Source organism: Heteronotia binoei, chromosome 20 (genome assembly GCF_032191835.1).
Source record: "Heteronotia binoei isolate CCM8104 ecotype False Entrance Well chromosome 20, APGP_CSIRO_Hbin_v1, whole genome shotgun sequence".
Taxonomy (NCBI): Eukaryota; Metazoa; Chordata; class Lepidosauria; order Squamata; family Gekkonidae; genus Heteronotia; species Heteronotia binoei.
Genome location: NC_083242.1, coordinates 19121502 through 19147458, shown reverse-complemented (window position 1 = coordinate 19147458; position 25957 = coordinate 19121502). Strand labels below are relative to the sequence as shown.

The 25957-nt window shown below is 42.0% G+C and overlaps 1 protein-coding gene across 4 annotated transcripts in view; it reads left to right on the top strand.

The window, feature by feature from the left end:
* The window catches only part of CCP110 (centriolar coiled-coil protein 110), a 32298-nt gene extending 7060 nt beyond the window's left edge, over positions 1-25238 (top strand). Inside the window, exons 4-15 of one of the 4 annotated variants that reach the window (XM_060260547.1) lie at positions 178-1792; positions 4777-4904; positions 6445-6628; positions 6926-7050; positions 8565-8681; positions 14529-14630; positions 15525-15641; positions 17190-17284; positions 18640-18702; positions 18817-18876; positions 20273-20355; positions 22851-25238. In XM_060260547.1, the coding sequence (XP_060116530.1) occupies positions 178-1792; positions 4777-4904; positions 6445-6628; positions 6926-7050; positions 8565-8681; positions 14529-14630; positions 15525-15641; positions 17190-17284; positions 18640-18702; positions 18817-18876; positions 20273-20355; positions 22851-22903 (2742 nt within the window). In that variant the 3' untranslated portion in view covers positions 22904-25238. The remainder of the gene's footprint in view (positions 1-177; positions 1793-4776; positions 4905-6444; positions 6629-6925; positions 7051-8564; positions 8682-14528; positions 14631-15524; positions 15642-17189; positions 17285-18639; positions 18703-18816; positions 18877-20272; positions 20356-22850) is intronic. The other 3 variants (XM_060260548.1, XM_060260550.1, XM_060260549.1) reach the window with 3 other exon arrangements.
* Positions 25239-25957: the final 719 nt, after the last annotated feature.

Sequence of the window (25957 nt, the reverse complement as noted above, 5' to 3'; positions counted from 1 at the left end):
TTGTTCTGGATTTTATGTTGTAAGCTGCCCTGAGCCCCCCTCGGTGGGGAGGGTGGGATATAAATCGAATAAATAAATAAACAAACATTACTTTAAAAGCGTATGATCAGATCTGGTTTATACCAAGAAGTAGCCTTTTAAAAAGTGCTTGTCAGTGACTTCCTTTTCTTTTTGCAGATGAAGAAATCGTCCGGTCGGAATGACTTAGATCCTTTAGAGATGGAGAAAACTTGTTCTGCTGTAGAACCTCAAGTGATAAATGGGTTCGTCAGTGAATCGAATGGTGTTTTGGCAAGTTCTGTTGCTCTTAGTTGTTCTACAGAACCCCAAAAGACACTGGAAGCTAAGCCGGCAGATGCCCCAGTTGAATCTGGTAGAAACATAGTAAGAGAAACCAAACAGCTTGTCCTTGATAAACAAGAGGACATTTGCCTTGGCCCGTCCGAGAAGAGAGGTTGCCCAGAAGGTTCGTTGGCCATTCCAAGCAGCATAGTTCCTTCCAAGGAGCCTGCAAAGCAACAGGATGTTGAGATGGGGCTGGCTGCTGAGGAAGCCCCGGATCCTTATGTCATGAGCCTTCAGAACCTCTTGAAAAAATCCAGGGAGTACATACAGCGAGAACAAAACAGACGTAGCATGAGAAGCAGTTCAAAGAGAAGCGTCAGCGAGAGCCTTTCGGATAAAGAAAACGACGCAGTTAAAATAAGCGACTCCATGAAAGAGAGAGGAAAACTGATGGGCAGGAGTTATACGGCAGTGATGCTTGATAAGCCAAATCTTACTTCTCCGCAAGGTTCTTCTGTCCCCAAAAATAGCACAAGGGTAGTAGCATCATCCAGTTTCTCTAAAGTGGATATACCCATGAGATCTGGAACACCACCTTTGCTAGATTCTGATTCGGATGAAGACTTTAAAAATACCTCTCTGTTTGATCACGAGAACAGCATCCTCCGAAGCCTTACGGGTTCTTACTCGAAATTACCCAGCCCTGAGCCAAGCATGAGCCCGAAAATGCACCGAAGGCGCCCAAGGCCTTCTTCAATGGGGCACATTGTCATTAACAACCCTATAAATGCCTATGAATTAAGCCCCAACGAGAAGGGAAGAGCTGCGGGTTTGATTGGCCCCATTGCCGGCGACAAAGCTTTTGCCTCGGACCCTGTGCCAAAACTCACACCAAGCTTTGCTCCAGTTTCCTTCGGGAAAACTCGCGCTTTCAACAAGAGTGCTTCAGACATCTCTGATGAATCCGCAGTTGTCAAACAGAATCAAGTCTGTCACCTTCCTGCTAGCGAGCAAGAAAGCAGAGGGCTTTCCACCAGCGAAGGAGCGGAACCGATGGCGTCAGATAGCAGAAGAGAATCAACAACTTGCATTTTGGCCCCAAGCCTGCAAGAGCCCGTTGCAGCTACTGGCCCTGTTGCCATTGCCATGCAGAATGCAGCAAGCGGTGGAGCCAAGCAGGCTGGTTTGCCAGACAAAGCCAAATGCAACGCCACGGAGCTTAATAAATCTTATGATGTGGAAAGCCCCTCTCCTTTGCTGATGCAAACCCAGCACCCCCTGCCAATCGACACCCCGAATGCAGGAAGTGAGCATGCTTTGGAAAACAGCTTGGAAAAGGTGAAGCGAAGGCTTGAGCTGGACGCCGACCATGTGCAGAAGGAAAATGTACCTTGTGTTGTGAGGGGAGGTGCCACCGAGCCGGAGAAACTGTGGCTGCATGACCAGAGGGGCCCTGTAGGAGCTGCTCTTGCTGCCAAGAATGAGGCACATGGCAGAGGTTCCAGAGGTGAGGATACACTTTGTAGCAAGCCTGGGTTGAAGCAGGTCTGAAATGTTCAGAAAGTAAAATGGCCCCGCCGGGTTCACATTTGGCAGGGGAAAGCCCTCCTGGCTTCCATAGGGCTTCCTTCGAAGTAAACGCATTCAGGGTTGCAACCTTAGAGTGACACCAGAATCTTCAGATGAGATTGGACTGAAGACTTGCTGGTCCACCATGGAAGCTAAAATGATTTGCATTTGACCGTCTTTTGATTCCTGTGGAGCAGCAGTTCTTTCTTCCCACTGGCGAGCCAGTTTGGTGTAGTGGTTAAGTGTGCGGACTCTTATCTGGGAGAACCGGGTTTGATTCCCCACATCTCCTCTACATGCAGCTGCTGGAATGGCCTTGGGTGAGCCATAGCTCTGGCAGAGGTTGTCCTTGAAAGGGCAGCTGCTGTGAGAGCCCTCTTCAGCTCCACCCACCTCACAGGGTGTCTCTTGTGGGGGAGGAAGGTAAAGGAGATTGTAGGCATTCTGAGACTCTTTCCTTGAAAGGGCAGCTGCTGGTGAGAGCCCTCTCCAGCCCCACCCACCTCACAGGGTGTCTGTTGTGGGGGAGGAAGGTAAAGGAGATTGTGAGCCGTTCTGAGACTCTGTCCTTGAAAGGGCAGCTGCTGTAAGAGCCCTCTCCAGCCCCACCCACCTCACAGGGTGCCTATTGTGGGGGTGGAAGGTAAAGGAGATTGTGAGGCACTCTGAGATTCTGTCCTTGAAATGGCAGCTGCTGTGAGAGCCCTCTCCATCCCCACCCACCTCACAGGGTGTCTGTTGTGGGGGAGGAAGATAAAGGAGATTGTGAGCCTCTCTGAGACTCTTCGGAGTGGAGGGCGGGATATAAAACCAATATCTTCTCCTTCTTCCTTTTCAAGAGCTTTCAGTTGGAAATAAGTTCAGAATTTCACTTTGACAATTACTAGGTTGTGTACTGTAGCTAAGGTACACATGGTTAGGATTCTGCCAACAGTTTCCGCAGATGGAAGAGTTTCTGTCAGTGCAGCTTGATTTCCCTGCCTTCCTCCTCCATTGCAGCCCACAATACCTCCCCCCCCCCCCAGTACAACTACTGAGGAATTGGAGGTTTGCTACAGGATGGGGGACCTAGCAAAAATCACCCTCCACATCTGCGTGTAGAACTTCTAGGTGGGACTGAGCCACTAGCTACACTTGCTGGAATGGCCTTGGGTCAGCCATAGCTGTCACAGAGCTTGTCCTTGAAAGGACAGCTTCTGAGAGAGCTCTCTCAGCCTCACCGACTTCACAGGGTGTTTGTTGTGGGGGAGGAAGATAAAGGATATTGTGAGCTGCTCTGAGACTCCTTTGGGTGGGGTATAAATCCAATCTCCTCCTCCTTCACATGGGGAGTATCCAGGAGGTCTCTAGAGCACAGGCTTGCTTAGCTGACCCCATGGAATCCTAGGAGGCACTTGAAGGACCTTCATTTTGAAACAAACGAGCCGGCTTATTGCGGCATAAGGTTCTGTGAGCCACTGCCCATTTCCTGCATCTGATGTAGTGGGCCCTGGCTCATGAAAGGTTTCTGAACAATAAATGTGTGAGTGTTCCAGGTGCCACAAGACCCCTCTTTGCCTGAATTCAGAGCCCTTCATACTGCACTGTTTGTTACCAGTGCCCTAAATTATTCTGAGCAGTTGTATGCTGCAATTAGAACCTCTATTTTACAGTAAAATTTCCTGAAGGTGTATTGCCATGCACTACCTGCTTAGCGATATTTATTTAAATATATCCATTTCTGCATATTATTGATATTGGGTTGGAAGAAAAGTTTACTCCGTTACTTAGTTCTGCAGCTGCAGAAATTATGGCTACAAAAATGTTGCTTTTGTAACTACTGCAACCTGCTAAAAACAGACTTTTTCACTGCACGTGGATCAAGCCATGTTAGGCGGTTTGTAGGAAAGAGCGAGAGTCCAGTAGCACCTGTCAGGCCTGTGATTGTCCCCAATAACAACTCTCTATTTCAGCACGATGAGTGTTTATTGGAAGACAGGATGGTACCACTGGCAAGGCCAGTGGCGAAATTAAGGCTGTTTGCAGGTTGGTGAACATATATAGAAGCAGTTAGCTGTTACATGCGCACCTAACTCTCTGGTGCGAGATAAGTTCAAAACATTAAATTGCTACAAGGCAGACGTGCTCCCACTACAATAGTCACTAGCAAAACACTCTAAGAGATAGTGATGACCTTGACTGTCAGATAGTGTTAAAGGGCTTAAATACTTTCGTTTTCCCAGCAAGCGTAGCAGGTGCTCTGGAACAAAATAGCAAGATGGTAAAACAGTAATAATGGCAAGGGATCTTGACAGCACCTTATGGCAGGGAATGAGCTTTTGTGAGTCACTGCTCACTTCCTCAAATACAGCTAGAATATGAGTCCATCTGTCCTTGTATCTTGGAGACGGATAGACTCACATTCTGGCTGTATCTGAAGAAGAGAGCAGTGACTCACAAACACTAATATCCTGTCACAAATTTTGTTATTCTTTAAGGTGCTCCTGGATACTTACTCTTTTCACTGCTCATGAATCCTAAGCATCTGCCCTGGTGGCTGACATTTGTGACTCAAACTTTAGAAGAGTGACCACTGAATCACTCTCATAGCATGATGGACTGCAACAAAAATACAACTACCAACAACCTTAAAAGTGTGCTTCCACATTCTCACTTTAGGCTGTGTTGATAAGCCCACCCCCATATGGAAGCGGGTTTTTGACCCAGACTGCTGAATTTCAGATCATGGCCCCTACCCAGCAGCTAAAACACAAAAGCCAGAAATGCAGTTTCAGGAGCACCAGCAGAATGTCTCTCAGATGAACGCTCGGTTGCTAGTAAAAGGATGGTTGGGATGTTGAGATCTTTTAGAAGTTTTGTCATATACAAAAAAGAATTCCACAGCAGCCCATCTTAATGTACATATGTGTTTGTTTTCTTTAGAAGAGGAGGCTCTGAAAATAAAAATGCTGGCTTTGGAAGAAATGAGGAAAAGACTAGAGGAACAGCATGCGCAACAGCTCTCGTTGCTGATTGCAGAGCAAGAGCGAGAACAGGAAAGGCTGCAAAAGGTGAGGGGCAAAGCTGCAAGGTCAAAGTCAAGACCTTGGAACCTGCTTAGTGCAAAGCCAGCTGTCTTTCCAAATTGTGCAACAAATCACAAGGAAGGCAGAGCAAGTCTGGGAAAGATGTAGCTGCAAAGCCTGCGTTTTAGTAAAGTAAAGTAAATTTTATTCTTATATCCCGCCCTCCCCCGCCAAAAGGCGGGCTCAGGGCGGCTCACAGACATGGCAAGCCATGATTCGGTTAAAACAGGTAACAATAATTTAAATATGGTTCAATTACATAGATTAATTAAAGTTTACAAACATAAAAATAGAAAAATAGATAGAAATAGGTGCTATACTTCTATCAGTCACATATTCCACATTATCATACATCAGTTTCAATTATACATAAGGTGGCTAAAGTCTGCAGGTACAGTGGCCCCCACCTCTAAGGAAACACGGCCAAATCAACAATGGGCTGAGTCTGCTGACTATTTTAGTCTTGCAGTGAAAGATGTTCCCTGGGGGAAGGAGGCATAATTAATGCACACTCTCAGTGTTCTGTAAAAGGCACAAAGAGCTGTTGGGAATTCTTTTGCCTGGGTGAGGCAGACAGGTTTTGCAGTCATCCTGTGGCTGGCCTGATGTCAGTGCAGTAGCAAACAGGCGGAGAGGAGCCAAGGGTGGTAGGGGGGGTTGGGGGGGGGTCAGCATGCATGGGAAGGAGATTGCAGCCATGAGACTGGTCTGCAGCCCCACCAGTCAGGTTGCACCCATGAAAAAAAATGGGTGCAATCCAGAAGGTTCCTGGAGGGGCTGTATCGCTCCTTGGACAAAAAGCAAAGTTTTACTTGGTTAAGATAAACATTACCTGCGGAGCTGGTGCCTTAGGCCACATCAGCCCATTTCAGTCTTTAACTGACAGTGGTTCTCCAGAGTCACAAGCACAGCAAAATGAGATTTCTTTAACTAGAGATACCAGCAATTAAGTCGGGGGGTTCCTGTGGAGGAAGTCTTGTGTTTTACCAGTGAGCTGTGCCTCCTCCCCCTGCGTGTTTCCAGATGGTGGTTCTTTTGTGTTCTCCTTGGCCTCCTAGCCTCTTCAGCATTGGTGGTCTTTGCTCTTCCATAACGCCAGGTGTGTTGGTGGGTAAACCCAGCAAATCACTCTGAGTGGGTGTTAACAACTGCTCCCACTTTCACAAAAAAGCATCGAAGCCTCTTGAAATCCGGACAGAGCCATGCTGTTCTGCACTGCAGCGTCTGCCAGTGGTTTGGGAGAGGGGTGGCTTCTAGGTAGAAAAGGGGTGCAGTTTTTGTTAACCTTTTTTCTTTTGGTTCAGCTTTCCCACAACGGCAGTGTGCAGGCCAGCTGATGAACATTATTAGTGAGGATTTGCCAAAAAAGCAACATTATTAGTGAAGATTTGCCAAAAAAGCAACATTATTAGTGAGGATTCACCAAGAAAGCAACATTATTAGTGAGGATTTGCCAAAAAAGCATTTCCCCACATGTTGAGGATTCTTTTTGACAGCCAGTTCTCTGGTTTCCTTCCATCCGCAGGAGATCGAAGAGCAGGAGAGGCGGCTAAAAGGAGAGAAAACTGCCTTAGCCGGAACAGAGATCCCTCAGATCGCTGTCAGCAGTGGGGTGGATTTGCAGTGGAGGAAGATCAGTGACACCCACTTGCTGGAATCTGTGCTGACTCAAGTGGAAACTCTCCATAATGCCAGCTCCGAAAGCATGGGTAAAAATGGGAAGGGAGTGCTTGTCTATTCCAATAATCCACAAATGGCAGCATTGGGTTGCTGCTTTGTTTATCGAATTTTTTTTTAATTTATTTTTTAAATTTTATCAAATTTATATCCCGCCCTTCCCTAACAGGCTCCAACTTGAAATTTGAAATTATGCTCAGGTGTGAAGGATCAAGTGGTGAAGGCAAAGCTGTGTGGCGCTAGTTGTGCTTACTAGGAGCATAATGAATGTAGGTTCCCCCTCTGAATAGCTATTTTGCTTAATCACAATTTGTTCTGTGTTTGGGCAGGCTTTGTCAGTGCCAAGCTTGGCTCAACAGCTGACGCTCCATTCTACCTCTGGGAACCGCCAGCAAATACAAAGTCGGTTTCAGCGTCCAGGTCAATTAGCAGGAGCAAAATGAGGTGGTCTCAGGTGAGCAATTGAGTTTTATGGGAGGTTGTTTGCAAGGCTGTGCTAGGACAATAAATATTTCAAGCTTTTAGGGCAAATTTTTTTTTTAGTTAGAGCTGTACCTGTAAGCTGTTCAGGTTTTCTTTTCACTGTAGCGTGATAAACGTGATCAATCAATCAATCATTTTATTTATATCCTGCCAAAGCAGGCTCAGGGCAGCTAACAACATCAAATCAAATACAGTAAATTATACAATAAATATTTAAAAGCAATAGCTAGTTTAACAGTTTAATTAAGATTCTAAAATTACTAAAATTAACATTCTGATGCTATTTCAGCAGATGGTGAAAGTCACTTAGGCAAGTCCCTCTATCTTTTTAATCGGTGAAGGCCATCCCAAAGAGGATGGCCTTGCAGGCCCTGCGAAACTGTTCAAAGTCCCGCAGGGCCCGCACTTCTTCCAGGAGCTGGTTCCATAGGTGTGGAGCTACAATAGAGAAGGCCTGCATGCGAGTGCTCTGTAGTTTTGCCTCCTTCGGCCTGGGGATAGTCAGTTGGTTCTTCCCTGCTGACCCCAGTGCTCTTTTGGGTTCATATGGGGAAAGACGGTCCCTCAGGTAGGCAGGTCCTCGGCCATATAGGGCTTTAAAGGTAATAACCAGCACTTTGTAACGAATCCGGTATGTAACTGGCAACCAGTGCAGTCCGCGCAGCCCTGGCTGTATGTGCTCCCATTTTGGGAGCCCCAATAACAGTCTAGCCGCCGAGTATAGCCCTTATCTGTTATAAGGAATGTCAGGGGTGGAATTCTAGCGGGAGCTCCTCTGCACATCAGGCCACCCCCCCTGATGTAGCCAATCCTCCGAGAGCTTACAAAAAAGAGTCTTGCAAGCTCTTGGAGGATTGGCCACATCAGGGGTGTGTGGCCCAATATGCAAAGGTTTGGCACGTTTTGTGCTTTTCTGCAAAATGTAAATATGGACCTCCGTTGCGCATGATTTGGGCAAGCAAACGGGGGTTTTATCTGTTAAAATGCTTCTCTGCTACCATCTGTCACCTTGTGGCAAACTCATGGCAGTTTGCATAGAAATCCCTTAAGCCAGCCAGTAAAAAAAAGGCCTCCAAATTTCAGTCCTCCTATTCTTGAAAATCCAATGAGTATTGAAGCCGACATTTGAAAACTAGAGATCCTGCACCCTACCAAACTGATTAATTTAGGTTTACTACCCTCTTGAAGAAAACTGTGGAGGGGGGGGGGGGTTGTAGAGAGAAGAGAGAGTGCAGCCCGGAACGCTGCCAGTGAGTTGTAGCTGGAGAATTGAGAGAAGAGAGAGTGCCGCCCGGAACTCTGCCAGTAGCCTGTTTCGAAGCTCTGGTGATCACCGAAAACACTATGAAGCCTGCCATCAAGGTCCTCATGGATAATAGTATTATTAAATCCCTTGAAGGTCATGTCCACACTGTAACTGTTGTTTATGCGTAAGAGACTTTTTAGCAACATGATACAATCTGGGCTGCATGGTCTGTCCTGAAGGTGTACAGTCCTGAGATGAAGAGGAAGCTAAACAAGATCTCTGCTATGGCTAAGGGATTCCTGACACGTAGACTGTTAGAGACAGAGAAACTGAAGCACCTCCGGCAAACTGTCAAAGTAAGTATTCCTCTGCAGATGGGGTGGGTGTCAGTGTAGGCCCCTGCTTGCAGGCATGAGTGTCTTTGTGTTCTGCCTCTAACAGCTGCTGCCTGTCCAGAGCAGGGATTCCTTTCTCCCGTTGTTGTCTCTCTGCCCAGATGTTATTCTCTGCCCTGTCTTACTCTTTCTCTGTAGTTTGTCATTCCTCTCCCTTGGTTCAGGTGTTCCACCCACTGGTGACATATATCTAATTCATCTGAGAACCTTTATTGGCATAACAACAGAATTAAAAAAAGAGATAGAGCATCTCAGAAATGAGACAGAAGTAATAACAAAAAAAGTACAAGAGGTGGAAGAGGGAGTGAAAACACATGATTCCACCTTGTTAAAACTACAAGAAAAGGTGATAATACTTGACTGCAAGTTGATGGAGACACAGATTCGTCTGAGAGGTGTACCAGAAAATGAAGAATCAGATTTGAAAGAATACATAATAAAAATAATTGCAGAATTTTTGGAGGAAGATCCTGAAGGGAATAGAAATATGTATGATTACCGTATTTTTCGGACCATAAGACGCACCCCCCCCCAAAAAAAGTGGGAAGAAGTGTGTGTGTCTTATGGAGTGAATACTGAAAAAAAGGAGAGGCGGGGGGGAGGGGGCCTGCAGCCCCTGGGAGACAAGCGCTGGGATTGCTCCCTCTGCCCCCACCGCAAATCCAGCGCTTCGCAGGCGCCAGCATGCTTCCCCCGCACCTGCGTGCCTGGCTCCGGCTGTGTGGCTCTGACGCCCCCGGGAGACAAACGCCGGGATCACTCCCTCCACCCCCACCGCAAACCCAGCACTTCGCAGGCGCCAGCGGGACACGTGGCCCTTGAGCAGCGGAGGGGGTGGCGCGCTTCCCCTGCGCCTGCATGCCTGGCTCCAGCTGTGCGGCTCCCAGCTGAGGTAGCCCAAAGGCTGCAATGGCGCTCGCATCCCCGATGGCTGTGCTGGGAGGCGCGGGCAGTGGAAGATGGCTGATACCTCTGTTTTCGCAAGTAGACGAAGGTGCGTCTTATGGTCCGGTGCGTCGAATGGTCCAAAAAATACGGTATATGTATAGAGTGAATTCACTTTATGCAAAAAAGAACAATCTGCCAAGAGATGTGGGCATAAGATTTATGACAAATGAAATGGCGGGAAAAATCATGAACAAAATTTTTGAAAAGACATTGATAGTTGGAGGTAGTAGAATAAGAATTATGAAAAAGTTGCCAAGACAACTGTTAACTGACAGGAATGCATATAAAAAACTGACAGAAAAATTACGTGACAATGGAATGGGATACAGATGGATGATACCTGAAGGTTTGAGCTTTGAACTTCAAGGGAAAAGGATTACAATTATAAACACACAGGAACTGTGTAGATTTTATGGAGAAAATAAAGAATTTGCACCATGATGGATTACAAATTGATATCTTGGAATGTAAATGGACTAAACTCACCACAAAAAAGAAGGGCAACATTTCATTGGATAAAAAAACAAAATTGTAATATAGTTTGTTTACAGTAAGTGCATATTAGACAAAAGGATTATAAATTTTTATGGAACAAGCAATTGGGACTAGAATTCTATACATTGGCTGAACAGAAGAAGAGAGGAGTAATTTTTTATATTAAAAAAGAATTAGACCCAAAATTGGTTTTTAAAGATAAAGATGGAAGATACATAGCAGTGGAAATTTTATTGAATGCTAAAAAAACTTTATTGTTGGGACTTTATGCTCCAAATGGTGCAAAGGACATTTTCTTAAAAAATATTACGCAACATCTTGATGAAGTGACTTATGAGCAAATTTTGTTTATGGGGGATTTTAATGGAACAATTCAGAACACAATAGATAGATCTGGGAAGAAAAAAATTGATAAAGAAGGGAAATTGCTAAAATCTTTTTTTGAGCTGGTTAAACAAGAGAATTTGGAGGATATATGGAGGAAGTTCAATCCTGAAGTACGGGGCTATACCTTTTTTTCAGCCAGACATAATTCTTTTTCTAGAATTGACGTGTTGTGGGGTACCAAAGATTTGGGACTTATAACAAAGAAGACAGAGATTTTACCCAAAATAGGAGCTGATCATAACCCAATAATGTGGATTACAAAATTGTCTAAAAAGTCGAGAAGATGGAGAATAATGAAGATTTACTACAAAATAAAGAAATAGTGACATCTTTAGAAAATGAAACTAAAGCTTATTTCCAAGTTAATGATAGAGAAGTTATAGAATTTCAGATGGTATGGGATGCCTATAAGGCAGTAATGAGAGGAATATTAATAACACTGAATAATAAAGATAAGAGCAAAAGATGAACAGATCTTGGACATTCAAAATGAAATTAAGAAAAAAGAAGGTGAATTAAGAAAAAGGCCAGGGAAAAAGAAAATTATAAGGGAGATTATAATATTGCAAACACAAATAAGACATTTGTTAAATAAGGAAGTGGAATGGAATTTGAAAAAATTACAACAGAAATCTTTTGAGGGAGCAAACAAACCTGGAAAGTACTTGGCAACTGAAGAAAAAGAGAGAAAGTAAAATTATTAACAAAACTGTGGTTGATGGAAAAGAGATGGTGGACCAAAAAGGAATAAAGAGAGAATTTTTTAAAGTATTATGCTAATTTATTTAAGGTTGTTAAAGTAAAGAAAGGATCGAAACGTATTTGCAAAAGATCAAAATACCACCCTTAACTGAATATATGGAAAAAATTTTGAATGATCCAATTGAAAAATAGAAATTGAAGCAGCGATTAATGTAATGAAATGTGGAAAGGCACCTGGACCAGATGGATATACGGCAAAAATTTTTAAAATGCTTAAAGAAGAATTAGTACCGAAACGTCAAAAAATGATGAATGTGATAAGATTAAATGGGAAAATACCCAGTACATGGAAAGAAGCTGTAATTTCGTTGATTCCAAAGGAAGATAGAGATGTCACAAATGTAAAGAATTATAGACCAATTTCATTATTAAATAATGATTATAAGATATACACAAGAATCCTGGCAGAACGGCTTCAACAATATTTAATAAATTTTATAAAGGAAGATAGAGCGGGTTTTCTTCCCAAAAGGCAAATAAGAGACAATATTAAAACTGTTGTAAATATTGTAGTATATTATGAAAGACATCCAGAGAAGGAAGTTGCATTATTTTTTGTGGATGCAGAGAAAGCTTTTGATAATCTGAACTGGGACTTTGTTTGCAGTAATGGAAAATATAAAGTTGGGGGAAAACTTTATAAGAATTATAAAGGCAATATATACTGAACAACGTGCAAGGTTATGTATAAATGCAGATCTCACAGATGAAATGAAAATTAGCAAAGGTACAAGACAAGGTTGTCTGCTTTCGCCATTGTTGTTTATAATGACTCTTGAAATCTTATTGATGCAAATACAAGATGAAGAAATAGAAGGAATGAGAATTAAAGGTTTTACCTATAAATATAGATCATTTGCAGATGATATAATGTTTATAAACGAAAATCCTATACAAGTAACACCTTTGTTGTTAGCTAAAATACAAAATTTTGGAGAATTGGCGGGACTTTATGTTAATAAAGAAAAATTAAAACTTTTATGTAAAAATATGCAAGTAAACAAAAGGAACTGCAGAGATTAACGGAATGTGAGGTCACCTCTAAAGTAAAATATTTGGGTGTGGAAATAACAATGAAGAATATTGATTTGTTTAAAAATAATTATGAAAAGTTGTGGCGTAAAATGGATGAAGATATGATAAAGTGGAACAAGCTTAATTTGTCATTGCTTGGGAGAATAGCTGCAATTAAGATGAACATTCTGCTGAGAATAATGTATTTATTTCAAACTATCCTGATTGTGAAAAACAGCAAACAATTTAATAAATGGCAAAGAAAGATTTCAGAATTTATATGGGCTGGAAAGAAACCAAGGATTAAAAGGAAAGTTTTAACAGATGCTAAAGAAAGAGGAGGATTCCAATTACCAGATTTAAGACTATATCATGAAGCAGTTTGTTTGGTGTGGATAAAAGATTGGGTGATGTTATTGAATAAAAAACTTTTAACGTTGGAAGGTCATGGAAATAAATTCAGCTGGCATGCTTATATGTATTATGGGAAGAAAAAGATGGTTTTTTCTCTCACCATTACATAAGAAATAACGCTAAATATCTGGATGAAGTATAAGAAATATGGTGACGAGAGAAAACCACTATGGATAGTGCCTGCAGAAGTCATAAAAATAACAGCTGAGTTAGGAGAAGGAAAATGGATGTCATACAATCAATTATTAAAAATACAAAGCAGTAAAATAGAGTTGAAAACTGCTGAGGAGCTGAATTATAAGTATGATTGGTTTCAAATACAATAAATAAAGAGTTTGGTGGAAAGTGATCTTAAAATGGAAGGAATAAGAGGAGAACAAACGGAAATGAAAAAAGTTCTGCTTGGAGATAATGAAAAATTAATTTCAAAAATTTATAAGTTACTTTTAAAATGGTCTACAGAAGATGAAGTAGTAACATCTCAAATGATTAAGTGGGCAATTAATGTAAATAAAGAAATACAGATAGATACATGGGAATATTTGTGGAAGAACTCTATGAAACTCTCAGCATGTCAGAGTATTAAAGAAAACTGTTTTAAGATGATGTATAGATGGTATATGACTCCTAAAAAGTTGGCAAAGATGAACAATAAGATGCCAGACAGATGTTGGAAATGTAAAAAACATGTAAGTTCTTTCTACCATATGTGGTGGACTTGTGAAAGAGCCAAAATGTATTGGCAGATGATTCAACAAGAGATTTCTAAGATCTTGGGATACGAATTTAACAAAGTTGCAGAGACTTTTCTGTTGGGATTACAAATGGAAAAATTTCCAAAAGAAGATAGGACTTTAATCTGGTGCTTGCTCTCACCTGCTAGGACACTGTATGCACAGTTGTGGAAGCAAGAAAAAATACCAGAGAAATGGGATTGGATTGTAAAAGTTATGACATGGAGTGAAATGGACAAGTTAACAAGAACATTAAGATACTATGATTTAGAAGTATTTCAGATGGAGTGGGAAAAGTTCAGAAGATACGTAGAAAAAGAGTGGAAAATAAAAGGACATTGGACAATTTTTGATAATGACTAAGTATAAGAGGGAGGAGGCTATTAATTTGGTTCTTATTAATTAATTATTAATAAGAGGGAGGAGGATATTAATTTTGGTTCTTATTAATTAATTATTATTAATTTAATACTAATATTTTAAGTTTAGTACACCGGCAGGGGTCAAGTAACAGGGGGAGGGGTGGGTAGAAAGTAATATATGGGATATTTATTTTATTTATTATTTATTTATTACTTTCCTTTATATCCCGCCCTCTGCACAAGCGGACTCAGGGCGGCTTACAACATCATAAAAACAATCAATTCAATAAAACATATAAAACCATAATTTACTTATATCAATTTTAAAACCATTCTAACTAGAGGAAAAAGTAGTTATTAATGATGTAAGAATTTGAATATACTACCATATGTTACTAATAAAATTGTTTGAAACAAGAAAAAAGTGACAAGTGATGTCTTTCACAGACATTTGTGGTAGGGAGGAAGTAAAGCTTGGCCAGTACCTTGAGTTGTCCATCGAACAAGGATGCCAGACAAAAAGTGTTGAAGAGGGGTGAAAAGGTTTGCCTGGGAAGGAGGGTGAACTGACCTGGCTGTCTGGCTGATGGGGCGGATTGTGGAGGGAGGGGGTATTGGGTGGTTATATGGGTGGGGGAAGACCATTTTCCCGTCACTTGCTCAAGCCTGCATGCAGTTCTTATTTATTTTAGGACACAAGGGAGTTCATTAGAAACTTTCAATCAGAAGCGCCGTTAAAGAGAGGAGCCGTTTCCGCTCAAGATGCTTCCTTGCAAGAGCGAGTGGTAGCTCAGGTGAGGTATAATATGATTTGCCTGCAGTTGCCTGGTGTCAGAATTCAAAATATTTAAAGGTTGGTTTTTAAAAGCTGGCCCCAAAGCTTGCTGCATTCAAGATCTCTGTAAAACAGGTTGGAATTCAAACAATGGTGTGGACTTCATGCTTCCTTCTGCATAACAGCTTGCTTGGCTAGGCTTGCTCAATCACAAAAGAGATACAGAGCAAAACCTCTATTTTCTCTATTGGCTGAGACTCCTCTCTTGGGGGGGGGAGCTTGCTTTGCCAGGATCTCTCAATCGCACAGCAGAGCTACTGAGCCAAGCCTCTCTTCCTTCTATTGGCTGAGGCTCCTCCCCCTCCTGGTCCCCTGGGGAAGGAAGGAAAGAGGCAAAGCTTCCTTTGCCCAGTTCCCTGGATCCCATGGGAGAGATACAAAGAAAGCACCTTTAACTCCCAATGAATGCTAATGTTTTAAGCATGTTGTATTTTAAGTTTAAAAAAAAATGTTATTGTGTTTGTCTGTCCTTTATAAAGTTTATATCTCTGCTACCTAATCTTAAATAGGTGCACACATGGCCCGGGCTCACATGGCTTGGCCCGACAAGGTCTCATTTATGTCAGATCCATAACAAATGAGTTCAACACCCCTGCCTTAAATGGTCTTCCGAAAAAAGCCACAGTGGAACTTGTGGGGTTTTGTGCTTGGCTGATTCCCCTGACCCACAGACACTTCAAAGAGCAAGCAGGCTTCTTTTTGGATTCCCATCAGCCCTGCTTCAGTTGTTGTGGGATGGACCCTTTTGAAGTTTGCTCAGGGTAGGAGGGGTTATATTCTGTGTCTCTGAAGTATTAAAGGTGTGCAACCTGAAACGCTGCTGCATGTCTCAGAGGTTGCTGTTTCCCTCCAGCTGAGAGCAGCCTTGTATGATATCCATGATATCTTCTTCAAAATGGAGGTGTCTGAGAGGATGAATATCCTGCATCACGATCGGGAAGTTCGCAAAGAGAAAATGCTGCGGCAGCTGGTACGTTGTTGACGTTGGCTCATTCTGTCATTGGCTCTTCACATTTGAATAGCGGGAAGGGTGGGATGGTTGCAGTCCTAGCTAGCAGCTTGTAGGCAGAACTAGGGGAAGAGCCCTGGCTTAGTGGTTGAGCATTTGTGTTGCATGCAGGAAGTCTGGGGCTCAGTCCCCAGCATCTCTGATTGAAAGGATCAGGTGGGAGGTGATGTGAAAGACCTTGGCTTGAGACTCTGGATCACGGGTGGCCAAACTTGCTTAACATAGGAGCCACATAGAAGAAGAAGATGATGTTGGATTTATATCCCGCCCTCCACTCTGAAGAGTCTTAGAGTGGCTCACAATCTCCTTTACCTTCCTCCCCCAAAACAGACACCCTGTGAGGTGGGTGGGGCTGAGAGGACTCTCACAGCAGCTGCCCTTTCAAGGACAACCTCTGCCACAGCTATGGCTGACCCAAGGCCATTCCAGCAGCTGCAAGTGGAGGAGTGGGGAATCAAACCCGGTTCTCCCAGATAAAAGTCCGCACACTTAACCACTACACCAAACTGGTTCTCAGATGTCTGAGAGCCACAAGACATGAAGTTCAGATGTCTGAGAGCCACAAGATGTGAACATTAGATGAGAGCCGCAAGACAGGAAGGAAGGGAGGAAAGCAAATAAATGTGGGAGGGAGGTGGAAAGAAAGCAACTTTAACTTTAAATGCATTCTTCAAGCTTCCAGCTGGTTTGGCTTGGAGAAGTGATTTAAAGAGAGAAATCCCTTCTCCAAGCCAGCCAACGGGGCGGTGGGGGCTTCAAGAGCCACACAATATCTGTAAAAGAGCCACATGTGGCTCTTGAGCCACAGTTTGGCCACCTCTGCCTTGGATTATCGCTGCCAGTCACAATAGACAAGTCTGACCGTGCTAGGCCAGTGGTCTGACTTTGTATAAGGCAGCTTCCTGTGTTCAAACCTTTTTCCGTAATAATCTCCAGGTGTTGCTCAAAGAAACTTTTGATTTTTGGTGTGTGTAGGTGTGCAAGCAGATGCATGCCAGGAAGCCATAGTTGGCTTCTGGTGACGCCTAGTGGGGCTTGGACATTTCAGAGAGGTAGCTTGCTTGCCTGCTTCTGTGTCCCAGCTTTGGTATTCCTTGGAGGTCTCCCATCCAAGTACTTGGCAGGGTTGGCCCTGCTTAGCTTCCAGGATCTGACAAGATTGGGCTTGCCTGGGCTACCAGGTCAAGGCTCAAAGGCACTTCTTTAAACATTAATTTTTAAATTATACTGTTACTTTAGGGAGCTTGGAGTGGCTTTTTGTGGTAGTATCTAACTTTTAAAAAATTGCTTATTTCCTTCGACTGCAGTTTCAGGATGAATGGATAAAGTATTTGACTTGAAAAGTTATTATTGCCTCGATTTTGCTGAGGCTGATTTTTGCTTCTGAGTGCAATAAGCCGCCCTGAGCCTGCCTCGGTGGGGAGGGCGGGATATAAATAAAAGCTTATTATTATTATTAAGTAAGACTGATATCTGGTTTTATCTGGGGGTTTTTTGTTTTTTTTTTAGGATAAAGCAAAAACCCCTCGAGACAGAGTGGCACTTTCCACAGCCACACAGAAGTCTTTGGATAGGAAGAAATATATGAAGTACGTGGAGAAATGGTAAAGGAAGTCCTAATGTATGACATGACTAAGTGTGTTGCCCAGATAGTCTGTTCTGTTTTTTTAAGTTTGCTGTTATTTTGAAAGAAGGTAAGCTTTCTCTCCTAACAAACCCTAACTTGGGTCTGTTTATCATAATTGTCACTAATTGTGTCTTTGGTGCCCTCTGAATTCACAACCAGAGTTGGTGGAGTCATGTTGCCTTGGGCAGCCATTTGGCTTCATAGATGGCCATTGTCAAGTTCCAGGTCTTTCAATAAAGAGACTCTTTGTTGAAATCAAATAAGTACTTTAATGGAAAGAAGCGTGGTACTCTCAGTGTGAAATCTGACCGGGCAAATCATGGAAAGAATATATAGACGGTTATTGACATTTAATACCCCGGGCAGGCATTTCAAACTATCAAAGGTTACAGGTTACAATAGCAACTATGTGGTGATAGATAGCTGTGGGAAAAGGAGGGAGGATAAGTGTATGACCTTGGAGGCCCTAGCTTTCTGGCCTCTGCAATTATCTCACATTCTTCAGAAGACACAACACAGAGCTAAACCATAAATCCAGAATTACTACTTTTTACCAGGCCTGCAACAAACAAGGAACTTGACAGCCATATAGGGAGGAGGGTGACTTCCTAGGGGTGTGTGTCAGGACCTGACTCAAGGAACAACTTAGGTTAACCGTTCATCAGTTTATTCCAGGTATCAAAGACAGTACACCAAATCCTTGCTAAGACTGACTTCTTAGCCCAGTGCCTCTCTATTTAACCCTTTGCCCCAGCCGTTATAATTCAAGTGCAAGGGCGGCAAAGCAAAAACAGCTTTTGGCGGTATCCAATCCCCCCAAGTCTTGGAGTCCAGGTCAGTAAAAACTGCTTCAATAATAAGTTCGTCAGATAAGACTGCAGAAGCGAGATGAGCTAAGCAGGAATGCATTCAAGCCAAATGATACTGTTACAGCAAAACCATGGCAAGAGGGATACAGAGACATTCTTGACAGTGGGAAGGGTGACACATAAACAGCTAAACCAGTGTTTATGGAGAGACCAAAGCTTGTTACTGTTGTTAACCTGACCTTGTTGCACAAAGCATGGTTTGTCGTGATGTTCTAATGCAGCCTTGGCTACCTTCAAGAAGCTCCATCATGTAAAAATCGATATTTACCTATGCAAACTACTATTGTAGCACAACCTGAACGTTTGGGATTCTTCCAAGGTTTACAGAGAAAAGGAGAAGGTGTAGCGTACTGCTGTTCATTGTTCTGCCCATATCTGTTTTAAATAGCTTGTTAATATGAGAAAATCGTTCTTTTGTTGAAATGTGTGTTTGCATATAGTTTTTTTTTTTTTTCATCTCTAGGGCTACAGAAATGGGCATGCCAAACAAAAAAGCAATAGTGAAACAAAAGACTCCAGAAAACAGGTTTGTGTAAAGAATTCTTCCGTGATCGTTATGTCTTTTCCACTTGAAATGTCAAAATAATGCAAGCATGATTGTAAAATCCATATAGTACACATAGTTTCTTCTTTTTTGCAGAGTCCTTCAGCCAAATCAGGGACAAAATGCTCCCATTCAGAGACTCCTTTCCAGACAAGGGTAAGGCTGCGTTTTGAGATGAAGTATTTTCAGTGGTGTTCAGTGTTAAAAACGGTGGCCAGACTTGCACCACTAGTTTTGTGTTCTCCAGGGGGCTGTGGACTTGGTTCTTGAACCAGCTGCATGGGGAAAAGGTTCAAAATGAACGTGAGATGTGTTGTGCATGTCATTCAGATAGACAAGGAAACATCAGATCAGGCTGTGCTTAACATGCTGAATGTATCTGAAGTAGCTTTCTGGATTCCAGCCAATGCTGGCCATCAGGCTTGTCCTTGATTTCAAAACTGATCTTTTAAAATTCTTTCACTGGACTAAGTTGCTGACTGGAGGAATGGCCTCTATTATCAGTTTCCTATGCCTGCCTCTCCAGCTGGCATGGATTATTTGGATTATTTTGGGGGGAAATATAAGCTTCAATCTGGTTCCATCTGAAGTGTATAACGCTCAAAGCAACCTGTGCAAACATTTCTTAAATAATGCAGCCATTGGTATTTTCCATGCTTGAGGCGACATCTAGCACGCCACTCAGTCTTAGTAGCCATGTAGGTTTTTTGTATTGTCTTCCATTTGTGCTTATACATATGTAACCCTTTTTCTTCCATTAATTCAAGTAGAATCTATTGGGAAAGAGCCTGAGGAGAGCTTAGTATGGCATTTCTAAAAGATTGTAGTTAAGAGGTGGTTTTTAATGTGAAAGATCTTATGAAATGACTAATTAATGGTTTCAGGAAGACAGCTGTGTTACCTTCAGTAGAAGAGCTAGATTCCAGTACAGTATCATCTCAGGGTCTAACAGGATTTTCAGGGTATAAGTGTTTGAGAGTCAAAGCAGGGTATAAGTGAGAGTCAAAGGAGGGTATAAGTGTTTGAGAGTCAAAGCAGATGCAAGTAGGAATGGAGGTACTTGAATCCTGTGCTTCTGTTCTGGCGGGTGGGAGGGAGAGCACTGTTCTGAATTTTAATTCATGTATTCAGAACAATGGACCCTCCCTCGGGCTGAATAGGGAGATAGGATTTTTATCTCACTACAAATGCTGATTTATTCTATTCCTAATCATTCCACCCCACTTCTCTAATCAAAGTGATTCTTTTTGCATTGTAAATTTGCATCCCGACTCCTTCCTTTGCAAGACCTCCCCACCTTCTGGCAGAGATATAAGGACTCAGGGATCTCTGTTCCTATCTGATGGAGTTTCTCGAAAGCTCCTATCCTGGGAGTCTTGTTGGTCTCTTAAGGTGCTACTGGACTAATTAATAGAAATTTTGCATTAGCATGTTTGAAGAGGACTTTATTGTATGCTGTTGAATCTTTGGCAGTTGGGACCATTTAGAGGAATGGATGTAGCATTTCAGATTTGATGCAAGTGACTTATTAACTCCTCTTATATTCACTCAGAACCCCCAAGGCCTCAGGGAAGGGGGCTGAGCAAAATAGAAAGAAGCCCTCAGAGAGCAGAGTGTCTAACAAGGCCCGTTCAGGTGTGTAAAAGTGGGTGCTTGGATCTCATTTAACAAGGAAAAGAGTAAGTTGCTTGTATCAAAATTTAAAGAAAAAGCCTTAAGATGCGTATGCTTTCCCTCCTTGCATCCCTGGCTATGCACTGGCTTTGTTATACTAACTATGATTGGGAATTCAAGCAAAAAAAGAGTTTACCAACTGCATGAATAGGTAATCAGCTTGCACATACCATTATGGTCACACTTAGAAGTGGAGCAAATCACACATTTTTAAAGATGCATGAATCCCAATTTTGTATAAAAATAGTTTTAATTTCTTAACAGGTTTTCTAATCAAATATCCTTGTAGGACAACTTCTAAACCACGGTGCATGGTTTCTCCATACAAACTAGCAAAGGCAAAGTTGTACAATCTTTGTGTCTCTTGGGCTACTAACCTTGTGCACACTTTTTATTACTTGAGAAAGGATGCCCTTTCCCCCCCAAAAATGTAGCATGGTTTGCTTGTTATTCATAAAATCACAGAGTTGGAAGGGACCTCCAGGGTCATCTAGTCCAGTCCCCTGCACAATGCAGGAAAATCACAAGTATCTCCCCTGCCCTCCCTCTCATGGTCACAGAATCAGCACTTGTGTCAGATGGCCATCTACCCTCTGTTTCAAAACCTCCAAAGGAGAGCCTACCAGCTCCCAAGGAAGCCCATTCCACTGAGGGAACTGCTCTGTCAGGAAGTTCTTCCTAATGTTTAGCCGGAAACTCTTGATTTAATTTCACCCCATTGGTTCTGGTCCAGTCTTCTCGGGCAACAGAAAGCAATTCCACACCATTCTCTACATTACAGTCCTTCAAGTTCTTGAAGATGGTGATCATATCACCTCTCCAGGCTAAACATACCCAGCAACCTTTCCTCATAGGACATGGTCTCCAGACCTCTCACCATCTTCATTGCTCTCCTCTGGACACATTCCAGCTGGCATTACTTGGAAGGCAGAAGTGTATTTAAATGGCATTCTAGTTGGGGATCTTCCTTGGCTTAGAGGGAATTTCATAAGCAGCAGGAGAATTTTGACTCAGGACCTTTATTGTATTTTGACTTTTAAAACCTTTACAACCTTTAAAACCAGGAGCATTATTTTGTTACACCAGTCGCTTGCAGGCTGCATTCTGGAGATCTGTGGAAGTTGCAGGGCATGCTTGTCAGTTCAAACTGAGGGATGGGAAGCCTGAGCTTGCCCTGTGCCTTCTGGGAACTATGTGGGGGGTATCTTAGAAAACTCCCAAAAATCCTCTGCAGTGTATTGGAGTTCTATGTGGAAAGAATTCTCTGAATATAAATGGATTGTAAAACGCAGAATTACACTATACCTGTTTTCCTTTTTCATCTAGTTTGAACATCACAATTGTTCACCTTTTTTTGTTGTTTGAATTTTTAAATTGTGCTCCATGTATATGTGTAATTCTAATCCTCAGTTACACTTTCTATTATTATTTTGAAGCACTGCCACTCAGAATTAGACCCATCGGTATAGCATCCAGAGGTTACTGAAATTCCCAGCACATTCTTAGAGGAATTTAGGCCAAAGGGTTAACAAAAATGGTAGTGAGTGATGTTCATAGTCTTCCTGTATGTGTAAACAACCATTCTCTATTGTGTTTGAGAGGAGCAAGTTACCACACGTGGTGAACTTTCCTTCTAAACCGTGGAATTTACAGAGTTTCAGGTGTTCCCTCCCTTTAGGTGCCCTCCCTCAAGTGGCTAATTCAGGAGTTGTTTAGAAGGTCTCAACATGGCAGTCTCTCAGATTCACTTTTGACCTGGGGGTGGTATTTTTGCTGTGTTTGGCTTTTCCTCTCCCCTCTTTGTACAACTTACAGGCAATATTCCTTTTAAGCTGTGCAGTCTTGTGAGCAAAAATTCAACTTTCTGAGCTACTGGCATTAAAGGTGTGAGCTACTGCATAAATTAGTTTGTTCTCGGGTCATATTTCTTGAGCTATGACAAAAATGTGTGAGCCAAAGGCTAAAAACCTGTGAGCTAGCTCACACTAACTCAGCTTAGAGGGAACACTGCTTACAGGTATTATCACTGTGTGGCTAGATAGAATTCCTCTAAAACTATTCCTGGGTTTGGAAGCTCTCTTGTAAACTAACTACAGCTCTCCTTTGTACACTGTGTGTTCTGCACTTAGTGTGGAGGTTTGGATTACTGATACTATGAATGTAGTAAGACCCTCGTTCCAAACTGACTTGTTGCACATTCTTGCCATCGACCTGCTCCTTTTCCTTGGAGTTTTGGCTGCCGCTTCTGCTTGGCAGAGGAACCCTTGAAAGCCAGTCTCCGGCGTTGTTTTTCTTTTAATACAGTGCATTTGCTGACTCACAGTCCCAGTTTCTTTCCGCTCAGTAAATATAGGAAGCGGTTTTTTAGTTATCTTTATTTAAATGCAGCCTGTTAAGGAACAGAATGCCAGCAGTGTTTTGGTTTGTATTTTAACATTTCTTGCTTTGCTTTACAGGAGTATATGCAGGAAAAATCCAAAGAAAGAAGCCAAATGTTGTGACAACTTAAGGCGGCAACATTCCCTGGGTTAAAGGAAGCAGCTTAGATTGATCATGTTATGTGTTGGTTGAAATCTTCCAGCTGCTGCACATGTGGATAAGCTTAAACGAGCAAGCATATACTTTTTGATAAACTGCAAAGATTTCGAGAAGGTGTTCGATGGAGGGGGAAAATGAATGGAACGACAGACTTAAGCATTTATTCTGCATGTTTTAAGTGTCCTGTATCTGCACTTGTGTATGTATACATTGCACAGCCTCAGGAAGAATATTAAACTATAATTTTGCAGGGTTTTTTTTTTTTTTGCGTCTTAGCACTTTTTAATTATGTTATTTTAAAATTATTTATAGACACAGTAGCGGCCTTTATACATTTCTGTTTGGGCACTTCCAAAGAGAAGAGCTGTGTGGGATTGGCAGCCATCAAGACGTTGTTTTAACCACATAAGGCCTTGCTTTTTTTCCCCTGCTTCAACCCCACTAAAAATCCCATGGGGCTTATGTTCCTTTAGTTGCCAATATGTTGGTTTAAGCATTTGTGGACGCCGCTGCTGTCCTGGTGTATGTTGCGACGTGCTGGCTTTTACTTTCTTCCTGACATGGCCGTACTTCCAGTGTGCTGTGTAAATCTCTTTAAACCTATTCTCTTTCAAAATCTGCATATACATTTTAGCGTGCTGTTCTCAGCTGTTGATCCTTAGGGACTTATTTTGTTTGCTGTGGAATCAGCAAGTCAGTGCTGTGCTGCTCCCCCAACAAATCTGAAAAGGGCAAAATGTAAATAAATGTTTACAGTTTATACTAAATATTCAGTCACTTAAATTTCTCTTTCTTCTTTCTTTCTTTCTTTCTTTCTTTCTTTCTTTCTTTCTTTCTTTCTTTCTTTCTTTTTTTCTTTCTTTCTTTCTTTCTTTCTTTCTTTCTTTCCCCGAGTGTCTTACTTTATATTTCTTTTTGATAAGACTTTGATAAGTTTTTTTCAGAAATGAATTTTGCCTGGTTAATGGAAGAGAAGATATAAAACTGCTGTTCTGCCACCTTTGGCAGTGTTGTGACGAAAACCTTTTTGCTAACAGCCATAAAGCATTCTGGCTTGTCTTTATTTAGAGTGACTTGCAATAGTTATTGGAGAACTGGATAAAAGTCTACACAATGCCTTTCTCAGATAGGCCCTTCCTATACAGCTTGTTTTCACAGAAGTGTAAACTCTTAAACCACCAAACCCATGTTAGAAAAAGGGACTTGGTTATCAGAAACTACCTCCTTGGTAATGAGCTACTTGGATATCAGCGTCGCTCAGAGATACTGAACCAAACATGGGCCATGTGCGGAAAGTGTATATACCTAATCAGTCCAGCTGGTAATTGTGCCATGAAGTTTTCTCACGTATGAAATGCGTAGAGGTGGGTTAAATCGGTATCAATGTTATGCTTCTGTTGGAAACTTCACATCCGGCAACATTAACGGTCAAACAAGATATTATACAACATACTATTGTAAATTAAAATGGTGAAAATGCCATCCTCCAGTTTAATGAATGGCTATGGAGGGGTGGCTGTGAACTTACTATGGGAATCTTCTGATGTCCTTTCCGTACATATCGTGCAGTATTTTAGACTCTCTGTGTGCAGTGGGAGCAGCAACACTAGAGCAAAGAACATAGTGGGCTTCTGCAAACCACTCAGCAGGTTCTTACAGCACAATGTAAGGCCTCCTTTCAGGGGCTCAGGATTGGCTTAGCTGATGCAGAACAATGCAAGCATTGCTAACTTTTTGGATTCCCAAATAGGTCTTAGATTGCCTTTTGCATGACTTGAATATTTTCTTTAGAGATGTGCAAGGACAGGGGTGGGAATGGGGACCCTTAACAAAAGATTGGCAAGCTAAGTAAGTGCAAGGAATGGCCTTGCAAGTTAACCTACAGCTTACTTGAGGAGCCAATGCTTTAAAAAACTGATAAACCTTGTTTGTAAATCTGTTTGTATTTGTTGTGATAATTTAGTGTAGACTGTAAGCAGGAGCAAGTTTCAACCTGACGTGAAACTACACGGACCAGTTACTTTTCTCCTGGTATCCTAAATACACTATTTTCCTTTTGAATGTAAAAGTCTGTACTAAAATGTCACATTTTTTAAAAAAACCTCTATAATAAGGCCTTCTATTTACAAGTGCCAGGAATAAGTAATTTAATGTTTTGTATTTATTTATTGTAATTTTCAGTTCAGTTTTATTAATTTTGAGTGGAATGTTATTAAAGTGGTATTTTTGTACCTTTTGTTTGTTATCTTTCTTGCTTGTGTGTGTTTTTTTTAAAGCACATTGTGCAATAAACTTTTTTATCTTTACAACTGTGTTTGTGGTTTTTCCCTTTGAGTGTTCTCTGGCTTGCCTCATTTAATACCATCCAAGTCTACCCATTGCAAGTAATACGCAGGGCTTTAAGAACCTGATGTCAACAAGAGGCATGGGACTTTGTTGGGATTGTCCTAGGCAACTCTGCACACTATCTCAAACACCAAATATAAAGCCAAGAATAAAACATCACCCTTTCTGTATGGATTCAAATTGTTGGTTTTAATGCTAATAGGTGGGTGGTGGGGGGAGAGGTTGTTTTATTCCGTAATTCTGAATGTAGATGGCATAGTTCCCTCTAAGCTCCACTAGGGGGCTGGCACACAAACTTTCAACAAGCAACTCGGATATCTGCTTCTGCCCACAAAGAAACATTTGAAACAATGGAGGATGGGGGCACCTCCTGGGGCCAATAGAATTGGACCCCCTGGTCCAATCGTTTAGAAACTTGGGGACATTTTTGAGGAGAGGCACCAGCAGCTATGCTGCAGGTTTGGTGCCTTTACCTCAAAAAACATCCCCCACCCCAGATTGATTCTCCATTATAGCCTATTGTGCACATTCCAAAGCTACCTCCTACATTACATATGCCCTTCAGTTCTGTCTTGCTTCTACAACATGAAAATATTTTGACATATGCAAAGCCCAACAGCAAGCTAAGTTAATAGGGTCACCATATGTTTGGATTTATTTTAGGGGGCAGGGGGACAGC